The sequence below is a fragment of the Rhinolophus sinicus genome, linkage group LG01 (assembly GCF_036562045.2).
Source record: "Rhinolophus sinicus isolate RSC01 linkage group LG01, ASM3656204v1, whole genome shotgun sequence".
Classification (NCBI taxonomy): Eukaryota; Metazoa; Chordata; class Mammalia; order Chiroptera; family Rhinolophidae; genus Rhinolophus; species Rhinolophus sinicus.
In genome coordinates this window covers 15,409,681-15,431,322 of record NC_133751.1, presented here as the reverse complement: position 1 = coordinate 15,431,322, position 21,642 = coordinate 15,409,681, and the positions used below count along the sequence as shown (strand labels likewise).

Below are 21,642 nucleotides of genomic sequence, written 5' to 3'. Positions count from 1 at the left end.
GGGATTTAGCCATGTCCACAGCTTACAGGCTGCTGTGTGGGGGGCTTACCCCAGTGAGTGGGATTCACCCCAGTGGGCTCTGGTGCCCGTTGAAGACCACCCTTTGGTTTTGCTGTTTGTGGGGCTAATTGGGCTATGGTCTAAATTCAACCTCCAAGTATGTTGGTTCTGGAGTCTCTTTACAGGGGCTCCAGTGCAGGACCAGGTCACCCACTGCCTGTGATCGCTGGGGACTACCTGGTAAGAGCTATCAAGTGATTTGAGATTGTTCGTTGCCTGTGTTAACCCTTGAGGCATATGGAAGAGTCCATGCTGTGAACCTAGGATATCTGCCACCAGTATCAGGTTTGGGGTAGCTCCACAAAATACCAGGGCACTCTGAGACATGCTGCCACTTGCCAGCTCTCTTAAGGTCCTGTCACTGATAAAGCCTCTTGTGATATACAAGTTGGGTGAGGTAGGGTCTCAGGGAGTCACTAGGGTGGGAAAAGTTGTGGTCACCAGGTCAATTAATGTAAATTCTGGTTTGATGCTGAGCCTGAAGCTACTATGCAAAAGTCTCAGAGCACACGGAGGCCAGTTGCTGACTGCTGGGGTCTGTTGGACTTTGATAGTTTTCCAAGAAAGAGTGCAATGAGGGTAGGGATGGCTGCTCTTGGAGAAAGTATCTGATGTTGGGAGTGTTGGGTGGGATGGGGTCCCAGTGAGTCAGCAGGATAGAGCTGTGGAGCTCATCAGATCAATCAGACTCAGATTTGGCCATAAGCATGGGGTAAGGCTTAATACAGGAAAGATGGCGCTAGCTCTCTGGCTGCTTGGGAGGAGATCCCCCAAAAGGGAAAGTGCCATCTGTCCTCCCGCCCCTATCTCAAAGCCACAGAACCCAGTCTGTCCTCCGTATATCCCTGACACCCCACAAGACACCATCCCTTCACCGGAGCCCAGGGTGAGTGCCTGCAGGGGCCCTTTACGAAGACACCTGGGTTTTCTGCTACCTTTTTTTCCACCTGGATGGTCAGAATCCCTGCTGTTTTTCACAGCCAGATGTTGTACATGCTCCTCTTCCTGGCAGCAGTACTCTAGGCTGGGAAGGCCAGTGTGGGGCTGGGGTCCCTCGCTCTTACAGGGGAATCCTCTGCAGATGAGATATCCCTCCTGTTTCTCAACTACCACATGGAAGATTGGGGTTAGCCAGTTCTGTGTCTTTGCCCCTCCTACCAGTCTCAACATACCTTCTTCTTTATTATCTTAGTTATAAAACTTCTGCTCAGCCAGACTTTAGATTGTTCTCCAGGTTGTTTGTTCTATAATTTAGTTGTAATTTTAATTTATTCACAGAAGGACGCAGGAACAGTGTTTATCAACTTTGCCATCTTGGACCTCTCCCTATAGTTAGAATAATTAAATAACATTGTTTCCTGGTTATAAAAATCAATGGACTATATATCCTGGAAGAAATAAAATAAAGGAAATAATAGTAGTAACTTTTTATCTAACAACCCAAGGATAAAAGTTTTTAATCTTTTTGTATATATTCTTCTGGATTTTATATACAAATAATATTTTTATTAACACAAAAATGAAAGCACACTCTAAATCCTTTTGCTGCTTCACACAATGTGGACATAAAATAGTTTTGCATGATTTACTTTGGAAGCTGTAGAGTATCTCATTGTATGGATCATCATTATACATTTAGCCTTATTGATGCATAACTATATTGATTTTACTTTATGTTATATTACACATTGCAGTTATGATTCTCATACATACATCTTTACATTTTTGTCCCATTATGTCTGTTAGATCATTTCTTCAGTGTGAAATCATGGAGTCAAAAGATATGCACATCTTGCAATTCGGTGTAAATGGCCTAACTGCTCTCCAGGAAGAACTGTGCATCTACATTCTAACAGGGCACGAGTGCACCTGTACCCCACATCTTTACTAGGCACATGTCTTTGGAAGTAGGCTTTAAATACATTAAGACAGCCAACAAAATTTCAAAATCTTGAATTGATTTAGTTTGTGGAGTTGTTATTGTATTTTATTAAGTAATGATTATAAATTCAACATCTTCCTAGGTGAAATCAGTTTAAACCATAATAGAAAGTTGTCAGGGAGTCCAGAGAGAGATGAATGAGTGAATTATATGTCCAGTTATTGAGAAATAAGACTATATCAATTTACTTTATGAGGATATTATCAGCTCTATAGCTTGAACTGACCTTGGTTTAAGTTTCTTCCTTAGAAATTCTGATAAAGAACAGTGATGGTATTTAAGATATTGCATTATTTTTATCACATTTAGAACAAAGGAAAACCTTAGCCTCTCTTTATAGTGTTTCTTCTGATAGGGTTATTTTAAAATCCTGTTTCTCCACTTGATTTTTAGAGACCAAAGCCCAACTGAAGCACAGTTTGGTTTTGGGTTTGATGTGAAATGGTTTCCAGTAAGTGGGCCAATAGCACTCATTTAAAAGATAATGACTCCAGCCAGGCATAGAGCCCTTTCCTCTGGTGGAGTGGGACCTAACCTAGGGCTGGGTCTGGGTAGAATGACAGCTATTGACACAATGGACTCATTTATTTATTTATGTATGTATGTATGTATGTATGTATGTAATTTATCCCAGGCAACTCCTGTGGGAGACTCCATCCCTCGTGACTTCCTCTCCTTCTACCCCTTTCCCCAACTGTCCCTAAAGCCCAAAGGACAAAGCCAATTTGCTTTCAGAACTAGCCTTATGAGTGGACTCTCTGTAACTTTCTATTGGGGGGCAGGTAACGGGGGTAAGGAACCAAAGTTTATCGAACACTTAATGATATTCTAGAACCATATAGAATTTCTCCTTTCCTCTTCAGAAGAACAACATGAGATAGAAAGTTAGTCAGGGTTCTCTAGAAAACTGAACCATAGGGGTGTGTGTGTGTGTGTGTGTGTGTGTGTGTGTGTGTGTGTGTGTGTAGAGCAAGAGAGAAAGAGAGATTGGAAGGATTGCTTTTCCTTGAAAAATTTCAGTCTTTACTCTTAAAACCACCCATATTACCAAGGGTAATCTACTTAAGTCAACAATTGCAAATGTTAATCATATCCACAAATACCTCTGCATCTAGACTAGTGTTTGACCAAACAACTGGGCACCATAGCCTTCCCAAGTTGACACACAGAATAAACCATCATGGATGGTTCTCAGAAGCTAGTCAAAGCAATAGACCCTGCTAAATGGCTTACGATTTACAGATAAGAAAACTGAGGCTTGAGACATTATGGGACTTCAATAAAACCCTGCAGTTTGTATGCAGTGGTACCAAGATTTAAATCCTGCTCTGACTGAGTCCCAAGTCCACAGTGTGTTCAGTACTCTCTCTCTCTGTCTCTCTGTCTCTCTCTAACCCCTCTCATCTTTATATCCTGATCCCTGGAAAATCCATGTCATAGAAGAGGAAAAGTAAGCTAGATCATCTTTCATAATCATTGACATCTAAGGGAGGATATACCATAGAGAGAATAAATTGAGTCAGTCAGAAAAGAAGGCAGCTGTCACAATAACAAACACAAACCTCATGATTTTGTTTAGGCCATATTTTAAAAAAACATTCTACCATTGTTAGACAAATAAAAATTGTTCAGTGATTTGTAATTGAGGCTGAGTCGTGTGTGCACAGAGCTTAAGAGGAAAGTTAATAATCATGTCCATTGGGCAAAATATTCCAAAATATATATTTGAAAGCAGCAATTTACATCCTTCTGGAGCATTTTAGAGTTTTTTAGACTCTTTTCTCACCCTTTTCTCTCCTTTCAGGGAAATTCGAATATTTTATTTTTTTATCAGCTACATCTTAGGAAATAGAGTGGTTTGGTAATTTCAGTACTATTTCCAATATTTCAGTTTATTTCCATTCTTTATATATTGTAGAGCTGGTGTGTTTCCTTCATGACACTCAGAAATATAAAATGGGAAATTTAAAAAGTCAGAACTCCAATGGTATTACTTCATTACAATCTAATCATTCAACCCCTAAATCATCATGTTTTGGCTTTGAGTTAGGAGGCAGCACTGTTATTTCAGAAAAAAGAAGTTTGAGTGCAGAGATAGCAGTGTTCTTGAAAATATTCACATTTATCTTCTTTTCTTTGACTCATAAAGATAGGTTAGAGAGAAAGCTGGAAAACACCATGAACAAGGAAAATGCTAATTTTATAATGAAAAACTCTGTAGCTATTTTCAAATTTGAGGCCCTCCTTTGACTAGTTTATGTGGTAAGGAATTTAAATCTGATAATTGACACAGGAGATATTTGATTTGTTTATAAGTTTTATGTACTGATTATCTAATTTGGGGATGAACAATGTTTTATACTCATAAATAGTGATGCATTCTCTAGATTTTGACATCTCTGCATCCATCTACTATTATGAATGGTTAAATGAGGATCAAACACACCAAATTACTCCTCATTGGAACTATTGAAAATTCATAGCAATAAACTAAACATTCCTACTTTGGGGAGTATACACATTCCTTAAATTCAGTTTAATGGGGGAAGGATAGTAAAATATTTCCCACTTTTGCTTCATATCTGCCAAAAGGTGTATACAAAGAATATTAAATATATAGCAGAAAACAAAGTACTAAGAAATGAAAGTCCCCATGTTACATGTCAGTTCTGGCAGAAAAATGGGAAAACATTGCTTAAGAACATTCATAAGAATCAAGCACTCACCAGTCTTCATGCACTTTTAGTTTTCTCACACAAACCTGGCCCCTATCCATTGGCCATAACATGAAGCATACTGGCTGTGTATTTTTGTGAGGTATCACAGAGACCACGAACATTCAGAAACATAGAACCTGATTCTTCAGTCCAGGGAACAATAAACTGGTGGTAGAACATTTCACAGAGAATACCTAAGGGCTTTTTAATATGAAAATGAATTTTTGAGACCTAACCTTGTGCTGGGAAGTTTTATTTCTGGGTGTGCCTCTTGGGGGAGGGAGAAGGGGGAAGACTAAGAAGGGCTGGGTAGAGATTGACCAGTATTCTCTAGGCATTAGGGGACATTTTGAAGTTAAAAAAAAAAAAAAAAAAAAGTTCGGGGAACTCTAGCTCCCTATTTTGAAGCATTCCTAATTTTACTCCAGTGCTACCTCTGTGCCAGCCACTCCCAGCTGCTACCCAGCACCCAACTATGCCCCCAGCCTCCTCAAGAGGTACAGCACTGACCCAATTTTCAGTTTTCTTTTTCTTCTCTAGTGTGTGAATATCCAGTAGGGATGTGCTAGATGAAACACTGTGCTGTTAAGTTAATACGTGCTGTGATGGGACGGATAACCATGACCCAATTTGAAATGGTCTCAGGCTGCATCTTTGCCTTAACCCACGTATCTCTGTTTCACAGCTGTCACTCACACTCCACGACTGAGCACCCCTATGATGATAAATATGCTGTTATAGATGAGAGCACTTTGAAATCTGAAGAGCAATATACAAGCATAAAACATTACAGCTAAAGGATATATATTACACAATTTTGCCATTTGAATAAAACATTTAAATTATAGTATGTATAAATAAATATATGTGTGTGTATATACATATATACATACTTATGAGTATGTATATACATGTATATGTGTGTGTGTGTGTGTATATATATATGTATATATATTACATACATGTATGTATATTCCTTAAAGTTTTCCAGTGACTTCCCATTTCATGCAGAATAAAATCCAAAATTCTTACCATGGCTTACACACTTGGCCCGACCTATTCTGATAGTTATGTGACATAATCTCTTTTTTGCTCACTTTGCTCCAGCCAGTGGCCTCTTTCCTCTTCCTCAGATAGGCTGAGTGTTCGCCCAGCTCAGGCCCTTAGCTTCTGATGTTCCCTCTTCTGGGTATACTCTGGCCCTAGATATTTGCAAGCCTTACTCCCTCACCTCTTTAAGTTTTTTTGCTTAAATGGCACTGAGTCAAGAGTCCTCTTTCTTGAAAAACACAGCCTCCCCGCCCCCACAACTCTGTCATTCTCTCTCCTTTTACCTTGCTTGTTTTCTTTTCTTTTTTTTTTAAATTAAAGTTTATTGGGTGACAATTGTTAGTAAAGTTATATAGATTTCAGGTGTACAATTCTGTATTACATCTTCTATAAATCCCATTGTGTGTTCACCACCCAGAGTCAGTTCTCCTTCCATTACCAGATATTTGATCCCCTTTACCCTCATCTACCTTGCTTGTTTTCATCAGAGCTTTTCCATAATTAACACACAATGCATTTATTTGCTTTTATTTGAAGCTCCAGGGAGTTTTTGTTCCCTGGTAAATTCCCAGCATCCAGAATCATGACTGACACATTGTGGGTATGCAATCAATGTCTGTTGAATGAATGAAGGAATATCAGTAAAAGTGGGCGTAGGTACCACCACTTATCTCCTCATTTAGTGAACTGATGATTTGTGTCTTTATAAAGGGCTTTTAAAAAACAGACTGTTTTTTAGAGCAGTTTTAGGTTCACAGAAACATCAAGCCCAGAGGAAGGTACAGAGATTTCCCATACACTCTTTGCCCCTACAAATGCACAACCTCTTCTACTAGCAATATCACACACTAGAGTGGAACTTTGTTGCAATTGATGACCCTATGTTGACACATCATTATCGCCATAGTTTTCCTTAGGGTTCACTCTTGGTGTTGTACATTCTATGGGTCTGGACAAACGTATGATGACAGGCATCCACCATTAAAATATCATACAGACTAGTTTCACTTCCTTAAGATTCCTCTGTGCTCCACTTATTTATTCCTCCATTCCCCCTAACCCATGACAACCACCGATTCTTTTACTACCCTTTAATTTTGCCTTTTCCAGAATGTCAGATAGTTGGAATCATATGCTGTGATTGGGTTCTGTAAATGACTTTTCCAACTGTAAGGTAATTGAATTTTGCTAAAACCAACCAACCAACCAACCAACCAATCAACCAACTGAAAAGCAAGCAAACCATAGATTTATAACCAATACGCCTAATAAACAAAATTGAATGAAAACAATCAGTGTTAGTTACATTACAACAATAAAAAAGGAACCCTCTCAGGTTTAGAAGATAATTGTTCTTACATAAGACTCTTTAGATGACCAGAGCTATGAGCCTGACTTTAGCGAGAGCATATAAGCAGCTATAGTTCTCCTTTTAGTGGTCCTGTCAGCCTTATACTGTGTAGATGAACATTCCGTCCACTTCATCTGTGTTATCTGGTCTGAGCCCCAGTCCTGCTCCGTCCTCTGTCTACATTTAGCTGTCATTTCACCTCCCACATTTTCAACATTCCTCTATTTGAGATAATGCATAAAAACTTACTGATGTCTAATGTTGCATCTTGGATTGATGCTGTCTTCACAGCACTTCCTACAATTGAATTTGATAAATTAATTTTGAAATGGCTGTTTTTTAAAATCATGTACAGTACATAAAAACTACTGTGATCTCAATGAGTCAAGGGGCAATGTCCACTTTTTTTATTGCTAATAACCCAGCATTTAATGTCTGACATAGAATAGGGTCTCAATAAAAATCTGTTGATTGAATAAAGGTCCTAATGCATGAATAACTGAATGAAAGTGATTCTAAAGAGGATGGCCACTAATGTGCCTTGCTTGCTTTTTGGTAACTAGGTGGGAAGAGGTTATCATCTTCCTGTGAAATCCACCAACCTTTTTTTTCACAGAGTTTTGTTTATTTGCACATTTTTCTAAATTAAAATTTATTGGGGTGACATTGGTTAGTAAAATTATACAGGTTTCAAGTGTACAATTCTGTATTACATCATCTATATATCATACTGTGTGTTTACCACCCAGAGTCAGTTCACCTTCCATCACCATATATTTGACCTCTTTCACCCCCTTCTCCCACCCCCTACCCCTTTACTCTCTGGTAATCGCTAAACTATTGTCTGTGTCTATGAGTTTTTGTTTCTTTATTTGTTTGTCTTGTTCCTTTGTTGTTTTCAGTTTTATATTCCACATATCAGTGAAATCATATTGTTCCCAACTTTTTCTGTCTGACTTATTTCACTTAGCATATTAATCTCAAGACCCATCCAGGTTGTCACAAATGGCAATATTTCATCTTTTCTCATGGCAGAGTAGTATTCCATTGTGTATATATACCACAACTTCTTTAACCCATCATCTATCGAAAGACACTTTGGTTGTTTCCATGTCTTGGCCACCATAAATAAAGCTGCAATGAACATCGGAGCACATATATCTTTACGGATAAATGTTTTCAGATTATTTGGGTAGATACCCAGGAGAAGGATTGCTGGGTCATATGGTAATTCTATTTTTAATTTTTTGAGGAACCTCCACACTGCCTTCCATAGTAGCTGCATCAGTCTGCATTCCCACCAACGGTGTATAAGTCTTCCTTTTTCTCCACAGCCTTTCCAACACTTGTTGTTATTTGTCTTGTTGATGATAGCCATTCTAACTGGTGTGAGGTGATATCTCATTTTTATCTTTAAACTTAGGGCTAGAGAAAATGTTATATCATTGACTCATTTGAGTAACTTCATTTTTTGTTCTCCTTAATATAAGTAGAATTGTTGCCTCTACTATTTTAATTTTAATGCTATCTCACAGTTACAGGGCCTGACTTACTAAAATCTGTGCTTAGGACATGTAAACAATGAATGTTTTTATTTCCAAAGACATAGTTCACTCCTGGTGATAGGAAAACAATGCTGCCTCGTTGGATTTTTCCCTGACAAAAGGCGATCATAAAAAGGACTTACGTCCAATAGCAATTACTCATACTCCAACAACTGGTGCATCCACGAGTTACCACTCTCCTCTTCACCAATAATAAAATGCAGCTTCACTCTAAACAGAATGCAGGTTGCTGTCAGGTAAAAATATATCCTGACTTGAACAGTGGATATTTGCATCCATCCCTGGGAGGCAGGCACATATGGCCAAAACTGTCAAAGCCAAATGGCAACAAGAGAGGCCAAAACACTATGTGAGATATCCTTGCCATTTAACCATCGTTGTCTGAAGTTTGAAGAATGGAAGTAGAACATTTATGAATACGCCCTTGTTCTTCAGACCAGCGCAGTCAGCTGAGCAATTCATGCTAATGGCATGTGTTAGGGTCATTAACTGTCTGAAACATTTAAAAATTAATGATACTTCATGTAATCAGGAATTTTTATCTTTTGGGTTGATTCTGAGATACCTGAGAAAGGAAAATCTTAGGAAAAATGTTGGCACCTGTGGATTTGGGACAGGAGTATTCCTTTTTTTTCCTTCCTTTCTTTCTTTTTTTTATGATTGTGTTTTGTGATGCACTAGGTTCCAGTAGCATCTCCTTAGGTATTTGTAAGCCAAAAGGCTACCATGCTGTTCCAAAGATTCCTGGGCTGGGTGGTGTTTGTGGTACCATCCCCCCTTGTGAATCATGCCTGTTAGGGAAGGTGGTATAGGAACAGAGTAGAGGGGAAGGGAGATAGTTTTTTGATATGATCACTTCAAATTTAAGATCTTTGAGCTTAAATCTAACTTCAGTCTTATTAGAGCATTTGGGAAACTACAGTCTTTACCTTGGTTTGTAGTTCTGCAAAAACACATTCAGTAATGAATTCAACGTATACTTTTATTGAGTGCCTATACTGCCTCAGGTATTTTACTGGGTACTAGGTATAGACTGACACATTAAACAGATATGTCCCTGGTCTCAGGGAGCTTACAGTCTAGTGGAACAGGGGAAAGAACAGAATAAAGTGAACAAACAATATTTAATTACGTCTTGGGATAAGTGCTGTGAAGGCAACACACAGGAAATAGTGATGCAGAGCAGTGGTAAGGGTTAGTTACAGACTTACTCAGATCAGTTTTTCAGAGAAGCCTTATTTTATGGGATGGTATTTAAACTAAGACCTAATCAATGAGAAAGACAGGGATCAGCATGTACAAAGGCCCTGAGTTTGGAATGGGCATGACAAATAGCAAACGAAACCAACAATTATGTAGAGAAGTGGCATAATGCAGTGGGTCAGAGCAAGGACTTCGGGGTTGTGCTGGTTGCCACCAAGTTGGCTCATCACCAGTGACTTGGAACAAAACTCTTTTTTCTTCTGTGTCTGTTTCCTAATCTAAGAAATAAGGGTGTCACATAAAAATATTCCTATGATGCCTTATAGCTCTGAGTCTGTGTCATTCTTTTTCTTGGCTTATTCATTCTTGAAAGCTGTCATGCAGTAATTTATTAGTTCCCTCATAGGATCCCAGAGCTAGAAATTATCTTAGAGATCATTTAGTCTAACACTTTCATTTTGTTTTTAAGAAAATAGTGGCCCTGGAGCATTCTTCACTATCCTGAAGCTGGTTAGTGGTCGAACTGAGATTAGAATTTGGGTCTCCTGCCTGCTTTGTCAAATAAAAATGTACTAAAACCAGAACAGTTGAGAAGAGACTGTGGTTTATTTTAATATATTAAATGACATATTTATATATATGTATATATATATATATATAAAACGAATAAATGTCTCAATCAGGCCAAGAAACAAATGGCACACTCAAAGTAGGTAATTTGTGGAGAGTTTAACGAAATGCATGGGCAGAGTTGAAGGAGACTACAAGGGGTAGTACAGTAGCATGGGGAATCTGTGCCAGCCTTGGGCCTGAATGGGCCAAAGGAGAGCGCTAACAGAAATAGCGGTTTGAAGAAAGCATCCTATGGGAATTGAGGCTTTGTTTGAGAGGGGTAGCTCCGGAAATTCCCCAAGTGAATACCCTATCCTTATTCTCCCTTTTCCTTCTGATCTCCTGGGTGGTCTCCCTATTGGCCAAACTTAACTGGAAGCCCAATAGGCAAGGGAGCTTAATGATACAGTCTATGCAATATACTGTGTTGCCCCCAAAATAAGACCAGGTCTTATATCGTATTTCCCTGAAAATAAGACCGTGTCATATTAATTTTTGCTCCAAAAGATGCATTAGGGTGTATTTTCAGGGGATGTCTTGTTTTTTCATGTACAACAATCTACATTTATTCAAATACAGTCATGTCATTTCTTCTTGAACATCGTCATAACGTACTAGATGCATCCATCTGGCTGACAATCTTATCTGGGGCTTATTTTTAGGGTAGGTCTTATTTTCGGGGAAACACAGTAGTCCTGGGGCAGAGACAGAGGGGAGAGGGCTGGAGATGGAATCTGAAAGGGCAAGTGGGAAGATATGCAAAACAGAAAGGTTTAATATGTAAGGTTCTTTTACCTTTTATTCTATTTGACACTTTGTTCATCCAACACTTTTAGGTGTCTTATGTCTTGCCATATATTTGCACAAAAATCATTATATGACAAAGAGACATTTGGCCCTTATTTTGGTTTCTACTGACATGTTTTTAAGAACTTGTCTACAGGTGGCCAAAATTATAGTCAATTCACATAAAAACTTGAAACAAATAATGAGTCCATCTAAATAATTTGATAAAATCGTTCTTTCCATTTATTTGAATTTGGCCAAATGGTAGTTTCGCTGAAGACTCCTTTATGGCTATTTATTCTCAATGGGAGAAATGGGTTAGTCATTGAAATCATTGTGTTTTGTATGCAGTGCGGAAGGTAGTTGCCCTTGTTGAGCTTCAGCTGTCCTCTCCCAGTGTGTCTGAAAGCCTGAGTGGTAGAGCAGGTCCACCAAGGTTTTACTTGTATGAGATTGTAAAGTGTCCTGGGCACGGTTCATCTTATGGGAGAAGAGAGCCAGAATTATGTTCTGAGAAAGTATTTTAATCTTAAAGCAGAGTGGAACTTTTAAATCATGAAAGCACAATGTCTATCACTAGAATTTATCCTAAAGCTCTTTCCTCCTAGATACATGTCTAAGTTTAAGGGAGAGGAGATAATGTCAGGTCCAAACCGAAAGCACGAGTTTCACAAAATAGCCTATGAGATATTAAGAACGTGAAGTATTTTTGCTTTAAGCCTAATGTCTTCAATAAAACAAAAAGAGGTATTTTCCCGTTTAGTTCAGAGTGCACCATTTTCTTGGTTTGTTGAGGAATGGAGAGAACACAGGAAGCTTTAGCATATTGGAGACACTCCTTTTTCAGTGGCTCAGGACTCCGGGTATGTGTGTGTCCTAACTCTAATGACACCTGGGGTCAGTACCTTTCAAGAATAGCCAAAGGCAGACACAGCATTCCCGTTATTCTCCACAATCTCTCTGCCACTGCACTAGTGGGCAGTGATACTGCAAAGTTGAAGCTCCTACAATATTAGTGGCTGGGCACAACAAACCAACCCAAATATCTTAATGGTCATTCTCAGCAGCATGGTAGTGCCCAGTGACCTGCATGCGGTCTAGTGGTGGGCAAATGTCTAGCCAATAACATCAGTAAAGGGAGGCTGGAGAGAAAAAGACTGGAAGACGCAACCTGGTAACTGACAGGCCATATGAAATACCCTTTGGCACTCCCAAATATAATTATAGGTTGTACAGGAGTCTGGAAGTCCTACAGGTGCAAATAAGGTCTAAGATGAAAAAATAGCACTTATTAGATTGCTGTGGCCTGGAGAAACACAGACTTCATAAATATTTTAATTTTGACATTCATGCACGTATAGCTTTGTGCTGGGCAAAAGCTATTTTATTCCTTGATTACTGTGGAACACTGCTGTTTATGCAGAATTATCTAAAAGATGCCTATTACCTTTTTCTCATTTAAAAATTCTTCCTTAAGTATTGTGACATATTGTTATTGTCTAGTTTAACAGCTTATTGCTTATATGTATTTTTAAAAATTCTGCAGAGGTCTGAGTTTCTAAAAAAAATGTGTAACAAAACCAACAACCAATTCTATAGGAATATTGTGACATATACAAAGTACACACCAATTTTTGCAATTTCTATTCATACTTACCAACATTCAAGACTGTTCCTTCAAAATTAGTTAAAAGTTCATATCATTTTGCAGATACCCTTTTCTTTTATCCTTTTCCCATAAATATTGACTCATTCCTCTGTTCTGGTCAAGAGGAAATACAGAGCTTCCACAGAAAATCCATGCTGGTTTTTGTATAGGGAATAGTCACGATTTAGGCGATAACTGGGTGAAGTTGTCTGTTGGGACCAGGTGCTGTATCAGAGATAAAAGGATCCTTTAACTCTTTGTTTCGTCCCTGCTGTATGTAAAAACTGGAACTGATGGAGACTAAATGATGAATTGCAGCAGAAGGGCAAAGTGAAGGGTATGAGCCATCAGTATTGTTCCAACACTTGGAACTCAAGCCTTGGAAAGGCAGCTTCATGGTCAGCCCCAAGATTGCCACAGGTAGCTTTCCCAAGCAAAGAGTAAATATGGATATATTTCTTTGCAGCATTAAAGGTTTATTTTCACTGAAAGGTAATTTTTTAGAATTACGAAGTGATACATTTACAGTTTCTAAACCTACAAAATGAGGACGATAATACCGACATCATCAGATTGCAAGATTAAATGTAAAGTGCTTAGAAACAATTCCTGGCACGTGCTCCCCCCAGAAAACCCAACCCACCAAAACTATTATTATTATGATTTAAGGTAACATATTTCTAGGGATGATTTTATTGAGAATCAATTATTTTCAATGGTATTTCTGCTTTTTAGGACTTGGATACACTTACTTCTCTCTGTACATATTAAATAACAGCACAAAAGCAGTAGCCATTTTATGACCCCTTTTCAGCAGTTTTAGTCTTCTTTGGGTTTCATCGGAGACTAGTCAGTGTTTTTTCAACATGCCCTGAACAAATTGTAATGTGAAAACTATGACATCTTATTTTAGTAAAAATGCCTTTAGTGAATCCTTTGGTTACTGCTTCTGAAGTCTAAATTAAATTAGAATCCATTTTATGGAATTATGATTTATGTGGTAATTCTTTTCTAATATTTGGTTGGCATTCTTTTTCTGTAAAAACTGACAAGTTCAATTTTAATCTGAAGAATTATAAAAGTACCTCTCTCAAACTGGCATGTTGTCCTGTTCCCACTAAGTGTGTCACTCATATGTTAATACTGTACTTAATGATACAATCCAACTGTACCTGGGTTGACATCAGTTGAGAACTATGAAACTATTAGCCATTTGTCCACTTCTCTAACCCGTATCTTGGATTATGAACCCCACTTAATACTATTCACTATAAATTCTCTTCCTCTAATTCTTAAAGTTATTTTAACATTCTTTAATGTCAAATATTATTTGCTGACCTAATATATCCAATCATTTATTTCATATTCCAAATATTATATAGATACCCTCTGGGGACAACAAATGTCCAAGAGACAATCCTTGTTCTCAAAGAATTTATGATCTCATAGGGAGATAGACATTTAGCAAATCTGTGACAAGGGGTATGAGAGGGGTACAAAATAGGTACAAAAAGGCCCAGAAGTGGGAATCAATTCATTCTGACTGGAGAAATGATCAGACCTCTCCTCAGAGCATAAGCCCATTAGCTACATCTGGAAAGATGAGCGGGGGTTCCACAGAAGAAGCCTATCCCCAGACAAGGAGGTGAAGGAGTTTGTCTTGTGTGTTCAGGCGGTGGTGAGAGACACAGGGGCTGGGTTTCCAAATGCATTTTCACAGGCAAAGCAGAAGGAATTGAACTTCAGCTACTTTATTCTGAATTACTTTCACATTGTTCTCAGAGAAAGAAGATAATACACAAGATGTGTGATAATGAAGACACTAACTTACAGTAAGATACAAAAGTGGGAAAATCAGATCACTTTGGTTCTCTTTGGATTTTAGTCAGAAAAAATTAAATTTTATACATACATATATATGCATATATGTATATTATTTTTTATTTATTTATTTTTATTAACGTTTATTGGGGTGACAATTGTTAGTAAAGTTATATAGGTTTTGGGTATACAATTCTGTAATACATCATCTGTATATCACACTATGTGGTCACCACACAAATATATGGTGTTCAAAGGAGTCAGTTTTCTCCTTTGAACACCATATATTTGATCCCTTCTATGCTCATCTACCACCCCCAGCCCCCCTTACCCTCTGGTAACCACTAAACTATTGTCTGTGTCTATGAGTTTGTGTTTCTTCATTTGTTTGTCTCATTCCTTTGTTGTTTTCAGGTTTATATCCCACATATCAGTGAAATCATGCAATTCTTGACATTTTCTGTCTGACTTATTCCACTTAGCATAATAATCTCAAGATTTAAGGCCATGGGAACAATATGAGCTCTCTGATTCACTTATCACCCCTGACCAAACACAATTCAGAAAATGACCCCCCTGCCTCTGCCTCCTCTTCGTACTAAAAAATGGCAGGTGGCACACACTCAATAGCTGCTCATGACTGGGTTAGAAGAGGGGAGATGAAATAGAAATAGGAATCAAAGAGTCTAACTGTGAATAATGTTTTAAAACCAATGATTCCTTAAGTATCCAGAGAAGGTATGTATTCCCAGCATGTGTTTCTGCACTTCCAAATGTTTCCTTGGGTTTGTTTTCCATTTCTAGTGAAGGTATTCAGGATTAGGTTAGGTAGCAACTTGATCCACTGAACACTCATCCAGAAACTTGTTTTGGAATTCTTTTCTTGATGAAGATTAAATATCTTGGAATGAATTGAGACTGTGTTAAGACTTGTCCATGAGGTATGTGGTATGCGGTCTACTTCCTTCCCTGCCAAAATGCGGTGGTTTGTAAATGAAGTTCATGGGCAGCACAAACGTTGGGCATCACTGTCAGTATTTTTTAGGAATGCGGCACTTACCTTGGTAGCACAGGCCTGTGGCTGTTGCTGGCTCCATTCTACCCATCAGTTCACTAAAAGCAATTTGTGAACAGCCAAGTGTGGTCCTCAGATTCTTCCAGCTGTTGTGTTGGTACATTGCTATTAGAGAGGAGATTACCTAACTCCAAATAATGGGGTTAAGGAAAATGAGATGAACTATCCCTGTGAAGGTTGGCCAACTACTAAGATGGCTTCTGATGCTCTCACTTCCTGGTATCTGCACCCTCGTACAATCCTCTCCTCTTTTGTGCAAACTGGACCCAGTGACCTGAGTCTAAGGAATAGGACATGGCAAAAGTGATGGGATGGTACTTCTCAGATTAGGTTTTAAAGGTCTGTGACTCTCCTCTTGCTAACACTAGGTTTTGCTGGCATGCTCTCTGACTCTATGGTTCTGCTTGCTTGCTCTGCCCTATGGAGTGGACCATATGGTAAGGAGTTGAGGGTGGTCCCTGGCCAACAGCCAGTGAGTGAATGAGGCCCTCAGTCTAAAAGCCTGCAAGGTATAGAATCCTGTCAATGCCCACACATGCGTGGGAACTTGGAGGCAAATCCTTCCTCAGTTCGTAATGAGATAACTACAGCCTGGAAGAGTCCCTAAGCCAGAGGACCCAACTAAGTTATGCAGATTCCAGGCCTACAGAAACTGAGATAATAAATGCTGTTGTCTCAAGCCACTAAGTGTTCAGGTACTTTGTTCCACAGCGATGGATAACTGTTACACTTGTTTATAGAAGTGCTAAGGCTTGGAAATGGAAGTACAAAGTTTGGAAAGAGAATAGGTATATATTTTTGTGTTTGTCTGAGTCACCAATCCAGATAGAATCTTTATGACAGATGTTCCACGTGTACTGTTTATAATCATGCAACCACCAGGCAAGAGTGGTGGTAATTACATATTCTGTATAAACTGAGATTATGGAAACTCTGTTAATTGGCTCAGAACACATAGCTAGAAGGTGACAGAAATGAGAGAGAGAAAAACCCAACTGTGTCTTACTCTGAAGCCTTAGTTCTTTCCTCTGCATTAACATATCGTAAGAGGGAAGGGCAGCGTTGGGACTAGGGTGGCCATCAGAATCACCTGTAAGATCTTTTTACAGCTAGTTCTGACACTCTTCTTTTCTGGAGGTCCTGACACAGTTTGAAGGGAACCATACCACTCAGTGGGGTTGTCCCCGAAGAGCACTGAACTTACACGTTTCAGCTGCATCCCTTGCAGCTTGGGCCTGTGATTAAATAATTAAAATTGCACATTTCAACCAGGTTCTGATTAAGGATCTGGTCGTCCTTAGCAGCCTCCCTGCTGATTAGTAAGATGGTCATGTGACTCTGACAGTCTGGTGTTAGGTTTACAATAAGTTAAAAAAACAACAACAATAGCACCCAGAGCTGTACTGTTTGATGGACTCATATAATGTGATGCGTGCCTGATCCTATCTCAGCTACAGCCAAACACTGGCAAAATGAATTTGGCTAAACAAGGACCAGTTGGGAATAGACTGGATGAGTGGTGGGTGCTGCATTCATTCGGTGGTAGGAACAAGATTGTGAAATAATAGAAGAGTAAACACACCTCAGCGCTGTACCTTAGGAAGATGTGGACAGCTCTGCATGCTCTTCTAATGGCTTCGAGAGCTGAGCAGGGCAGCTGCAGACTTGACTAGAGTCCGACAAGAGGCTGTGGTTCTGTCTCACAGCTCCTGGGCAGGTCCAGCTTCTCTCGACTGCATTCAGCCCTTCAGTTCCTGTAACATCTGCCCCACCCCTGGCCCTGAAGAGAGCCTGAGTGGGCTTCTCATTGCTCACGGTCGTCGTGCAGATCATCGCCTTACTCTGGTAGCAAAGGCCTCTTCACACATCATCCTGATGAACGCCACCATTAACTGACAAGGCCCACAGTTTCTCCTGGACACGATGACTTCAGTGGCTTCTTCTGCAACTCCTCCTGCCACTTCACAGCATTTTGCATAGAGGATTTTTCTAGAGCATCACTTCCCAATAAAGTAGCCACTAGCCACATGACGCTGTCTAGCATTTGAAATAGTGGCTAGTGAGACTGAATTTTTCATTTAGTTTAATGTTAATTCATTTAAATTTGAATAACCACATGTAACTGGTGGCTAATGTGTCGCGTACCACAGGCCCAGAGGCTGCCATCCTTATGTTATTCTTTTGTTAATTTATTTTTGGTTAATATTTATAGAATATTTTCTATATGCCAGGCATTATACTTAGGATTTTGCACGTATTCACTCAATTTTCCCAATGAAGCTCATTATATGATTTACATTTTCCAGAACAGAAAGTTGAATTTTAGAGAGCTGAAGTGGTCCATCTTAAACCATACAGGCAGGATACAGGATTCAAAAAAAAGTCCGACCCCCTTTTCACTTTGCCAATTGGACTTATGTCTTTATTAGTCATTCAAGTGGGGCAAAGGAAATATCCTTTTAAAACTCAAGAAAACGGGGTGCTTGTCTTGTCCCCTGTCAGAGGAAACAAATTGAAATAGGCTTACGGGAGAAAATCTTATGGGATTTGGTATTAATTAGTTCTAGTTTTCAGAGTATAAACAATTTAATTTGTTGTAAATTTTATTAGTGATCTGGTTTTGATTAAATTATCTAATATTTCAGGGCCTGACACCTTCACCTATCTGGATAAAATGTTCATTGTTTATTTAATAACTAAAAATACCAAAATAAAAAAATCTGTTTGGCTCTAGTCCTGTGTTTCTTGTACAGAAGAAAGAGTTTAAATCAGCAGGAACGGAGGGTGAAACAAAATGAACACAAGACAGTTAAAATATAACCCTTGTTATAATGGGTTGTTTCATTTTATTTGCTTATTGTAAACATTTTGGCCTCAGCAAATACATTAGTTTTTAAATAACCATAATTCAAAGCTTTCACATGATTTACTATTTTCCCCCAAGATGTGTCATGTATGAAAATAATCAGTGAACTCCAAAAGTCTATACTGATAACGTGCACATTTATGCTATGGTGACACTAAATACAAATAATAAAAATACTCATCTATTGTAGATCTATGGGTCTGTGATATACCTTACGGGAGGCCATAAATCCCTCAAAGAAGAGAGATGATGTGCACTGAAATGGCTCCTATGTGGGTAATGTTTACAGAACATAGGGAGTCTGCAATAAATGTTTATTGACAGTGAAGATGATGAGAATTCAATTTCCACTGGTCTTGTCTTCTCTGCTTTTCTTAAGAAATATATGGTGCATTTCCAACCAACATTCTGAAAATCACAGAGACCCTGGCACTTTGAGTTGCATAGCTACGGTGTAATTGGGTCTGATCACACTTTCAGAAGAGAAATACATTAAAGCACTATTAAAATTGTGCTAAAATCTCAGTCATTAGAATAGGCTGGAACTCTTGAATGCATTGCATCTTCGTTAAAAAAAAGAAAATCAGTGCCTGAAAATCAAGTAAGTCCTTCAAAACAAATCTAGAGTTTAGATCTCACTGGCAGTGAAACCATATTTCAGTCAGATCCATATATATGAAAATAGAATATGCTTGTTGTATTAGCTACTAAATTTCCTATCTACAAATACAGGCACTATATACCATAAGATATTCTTTTAATTGTTTTATTCAGTAAAATTCTTAGCATTGTTTTGGGAGTTCACTGAATCATAATGATATTGGATTAAAAATTTTAGATTTACTTGCAAGTGATACAAAAATTTCATCATCTATTTCCAAAATTTTTTCAATGTAAATATTAAATACATGAAAAGGACCAACATAAAAATATAAATGTTAAGGTCACTTACAGCAAAATGTGGCACATTAGAACTATTTATTAACAACTTTTGCACCTAAACATAGGCACTTCATAACATTTGGATTTTGGCAAAAGGCAACAATTTGATATCTTAACCTTTCCACTAATTATAATTTTTTCAAGGAAACAGATTATCAAAATATCACAAAAGAGAAACAGAAATCTGTCTAAGCTACCTATGAATGGAATTACACAGAACAGAATCCAAACTTCATTTTTCCCTCTTCTTTTATAAACTTATGTATCTTCATGGTCAAGTCCTGAGATTTTTACTCCCTGATATAAAATCCCGTGGGACTATTTGGCTTGTAATCTCTTTTAATCTGGAATGAAGAATCTGTTGCTTATGGAACTTGACACAATTATTTCCCCCCAGTTGGAATAAGGAATAACCTTGTCATAATACTCTTGGTGGCAGAAGCTAGCATTGAAGAGTTCTTGGCTTCGAGGAGCTATTGAATTCCTTTGATCCTGTTTAACTCTCCAGTTAACTCCAGTTGTAGTCATTCTTGGGGGCAGAAAAATTTACCCCATACCTACCTAAAATATGAGCAGAGCTTTTGTGTGCCCAGTGGACTCTTCTGCCATTTGATTCAGCTATCCCTTCCAGAGCATGTCACTACCCGACAGTCAGCACAGGTTCTCGTTGAAGTCTTGGTACCAGAGCGCTTCACAAAATCTCCAGTTGCTCTTTATTATACTGAAATCAAAGTTCCCTGTTCTTATACTGAAATCAAAGGTCCTGCAACTTCCATCCAGGGCTTCAAACAGTATAAGGCACAGAATAGGTTCTTATGCGCTTGATCTGCGTTTATTGATGAACGAAGGAATGAACAATTCTAGTTCTGACTTTTAAAGCTACATAGAATATAGAACATAGTGGTTTCTTGATGTAGTCCAGGCTATTTTCCTGTCTTACATTAATCTCTTTTCCAGGATCAGTAGTGCAATTTCCTTAAGCAACATGCTTTTCAGATGTTTTGTCTATCTCATTACTCTTCTCTGAATGTGCTTACGTTGATCAGCAGATCTCTTCAAATGTGGTCTTATCCAACCAAACATAATAACTCCAGATGGGGTCAGCTCTGAGGGGGTAAAATCCCCGTATTTCTTAGCCTGAACATTCCACTTGATACATTGTTTGACCCAAAACAGTATTTCTTAGAGAAATCCTATCTGTTTCTGAGTAGGCATTTTACTCCGGGAAAGATCTCAGATTGGCACATATTCTGTTCCGGGAGGATTGTTTCTGGGAATTTCCGGGATAAGGAGGGGGTGGAGAACGCTGTGCTGAAGGTTGTGGTGTCAGGGAGTAGGGAGGAGGCAATTCTGCACAGTATTCCATCTCATGGTCATAATTATAGGGGGGCGGTGGGACTGAAAAAGGAAAGGAAAACAGCATCAGGCAGTTAGCAAACATTTGAATGTCTACCATGTTTAAGCCACTGGGCTGGGTAACGTGGAAGGGGACATAATTTTTGCCTGCAAAAATCTTCATTTTATCAGAGTGAGGACACACATGTATAAAAGAGTGAGTACTGTAAAAAGTGGTGCCATTGGCCAAATTATTTAGAATTGGTGGCTCAGGGTAATTTTCTTGGAAATTCGATATTGAAGGGTCAGAGAGAGAAGAAGCTATGGGATAATTCAAATTTGAGCAAAGGCACAGAAGCAGGAGAACATTTTTGTTCGAAGCAAAAAGTATTATACATGAAGGAAAGAAATGGGAAAAACTTGGAGGAATTTGACAGTATCATCATTACGATGGGCTTTGACTATCATACAAAAAGTGTGTGATGGGCAATTATCAGAGGGTTTTTGAATACGCTAATGAACATGCTTTGGGAAGATGACTCTCTGAAGTATGGGTTGAGGTGGATGAAAGAAAAGGTGAGATGACGTAAAAGCATATGTGAGGGGTTACAAGGGACTCATGGCAGTTGCAGGGGAATCATAAGAGCCCTCGGGCAGCTGAGTGTTTAG

At 38.6% G+C, this 21,642-nt stretch overlaps 1 protein-coding gene, 1 long non-coding RNA gene and 1 other non-coding gene across 6 annotated transcripts in view; 2 read left to right on the top strand and 1 right to left on the bottom strand.

Annotated features, from left to right (window-relative positions):
* LOC141570173 (uncharacterized) overlaps positions 1–21,642 on the top strand; it is a 402,630-nt gene that overhangs the window by 27,010 nt on the left and 353,978 nt on the right. The window lies entirely within an intron of this gene.
* The window catches only part of CYYR1 (cysteine and tyrosine rich 1), a 114,554-nt gene that overhangs the window by 3,257 nt on the left and 89,655 nt on the right, over positions 1–21,642 (bottom strand). The window contains exon 4 of one of the 2 annotated variants that reach the window (XM_019729870.2): positions 18,640–21,036. The exons of the other annotated variant lie outside the window; for it this stretch is intronic. Within the exon in view, the coding sequence (XP_019585429.1) occupies positions 20,855–21,036 (182 nt within the window). The 3' untranslated portion in view covers positions 18,640–20,854. Of the gene's footprint in view, positions 1–18,639; positions 21,037–21,642 lie in introns of those variants that run through there. 2 annotated transcript variants of the gene reach the window in all.
* LOC141568097 (small nucleolar RNA SNORA27) lies at positions 18,217–18,343 on the top strand. Its single transcript, XR_012491107.1, has one exon. It is a non-coding gene; the product is annotated as a small nucleolar RNA SNORA27 (small nucleolar RNA).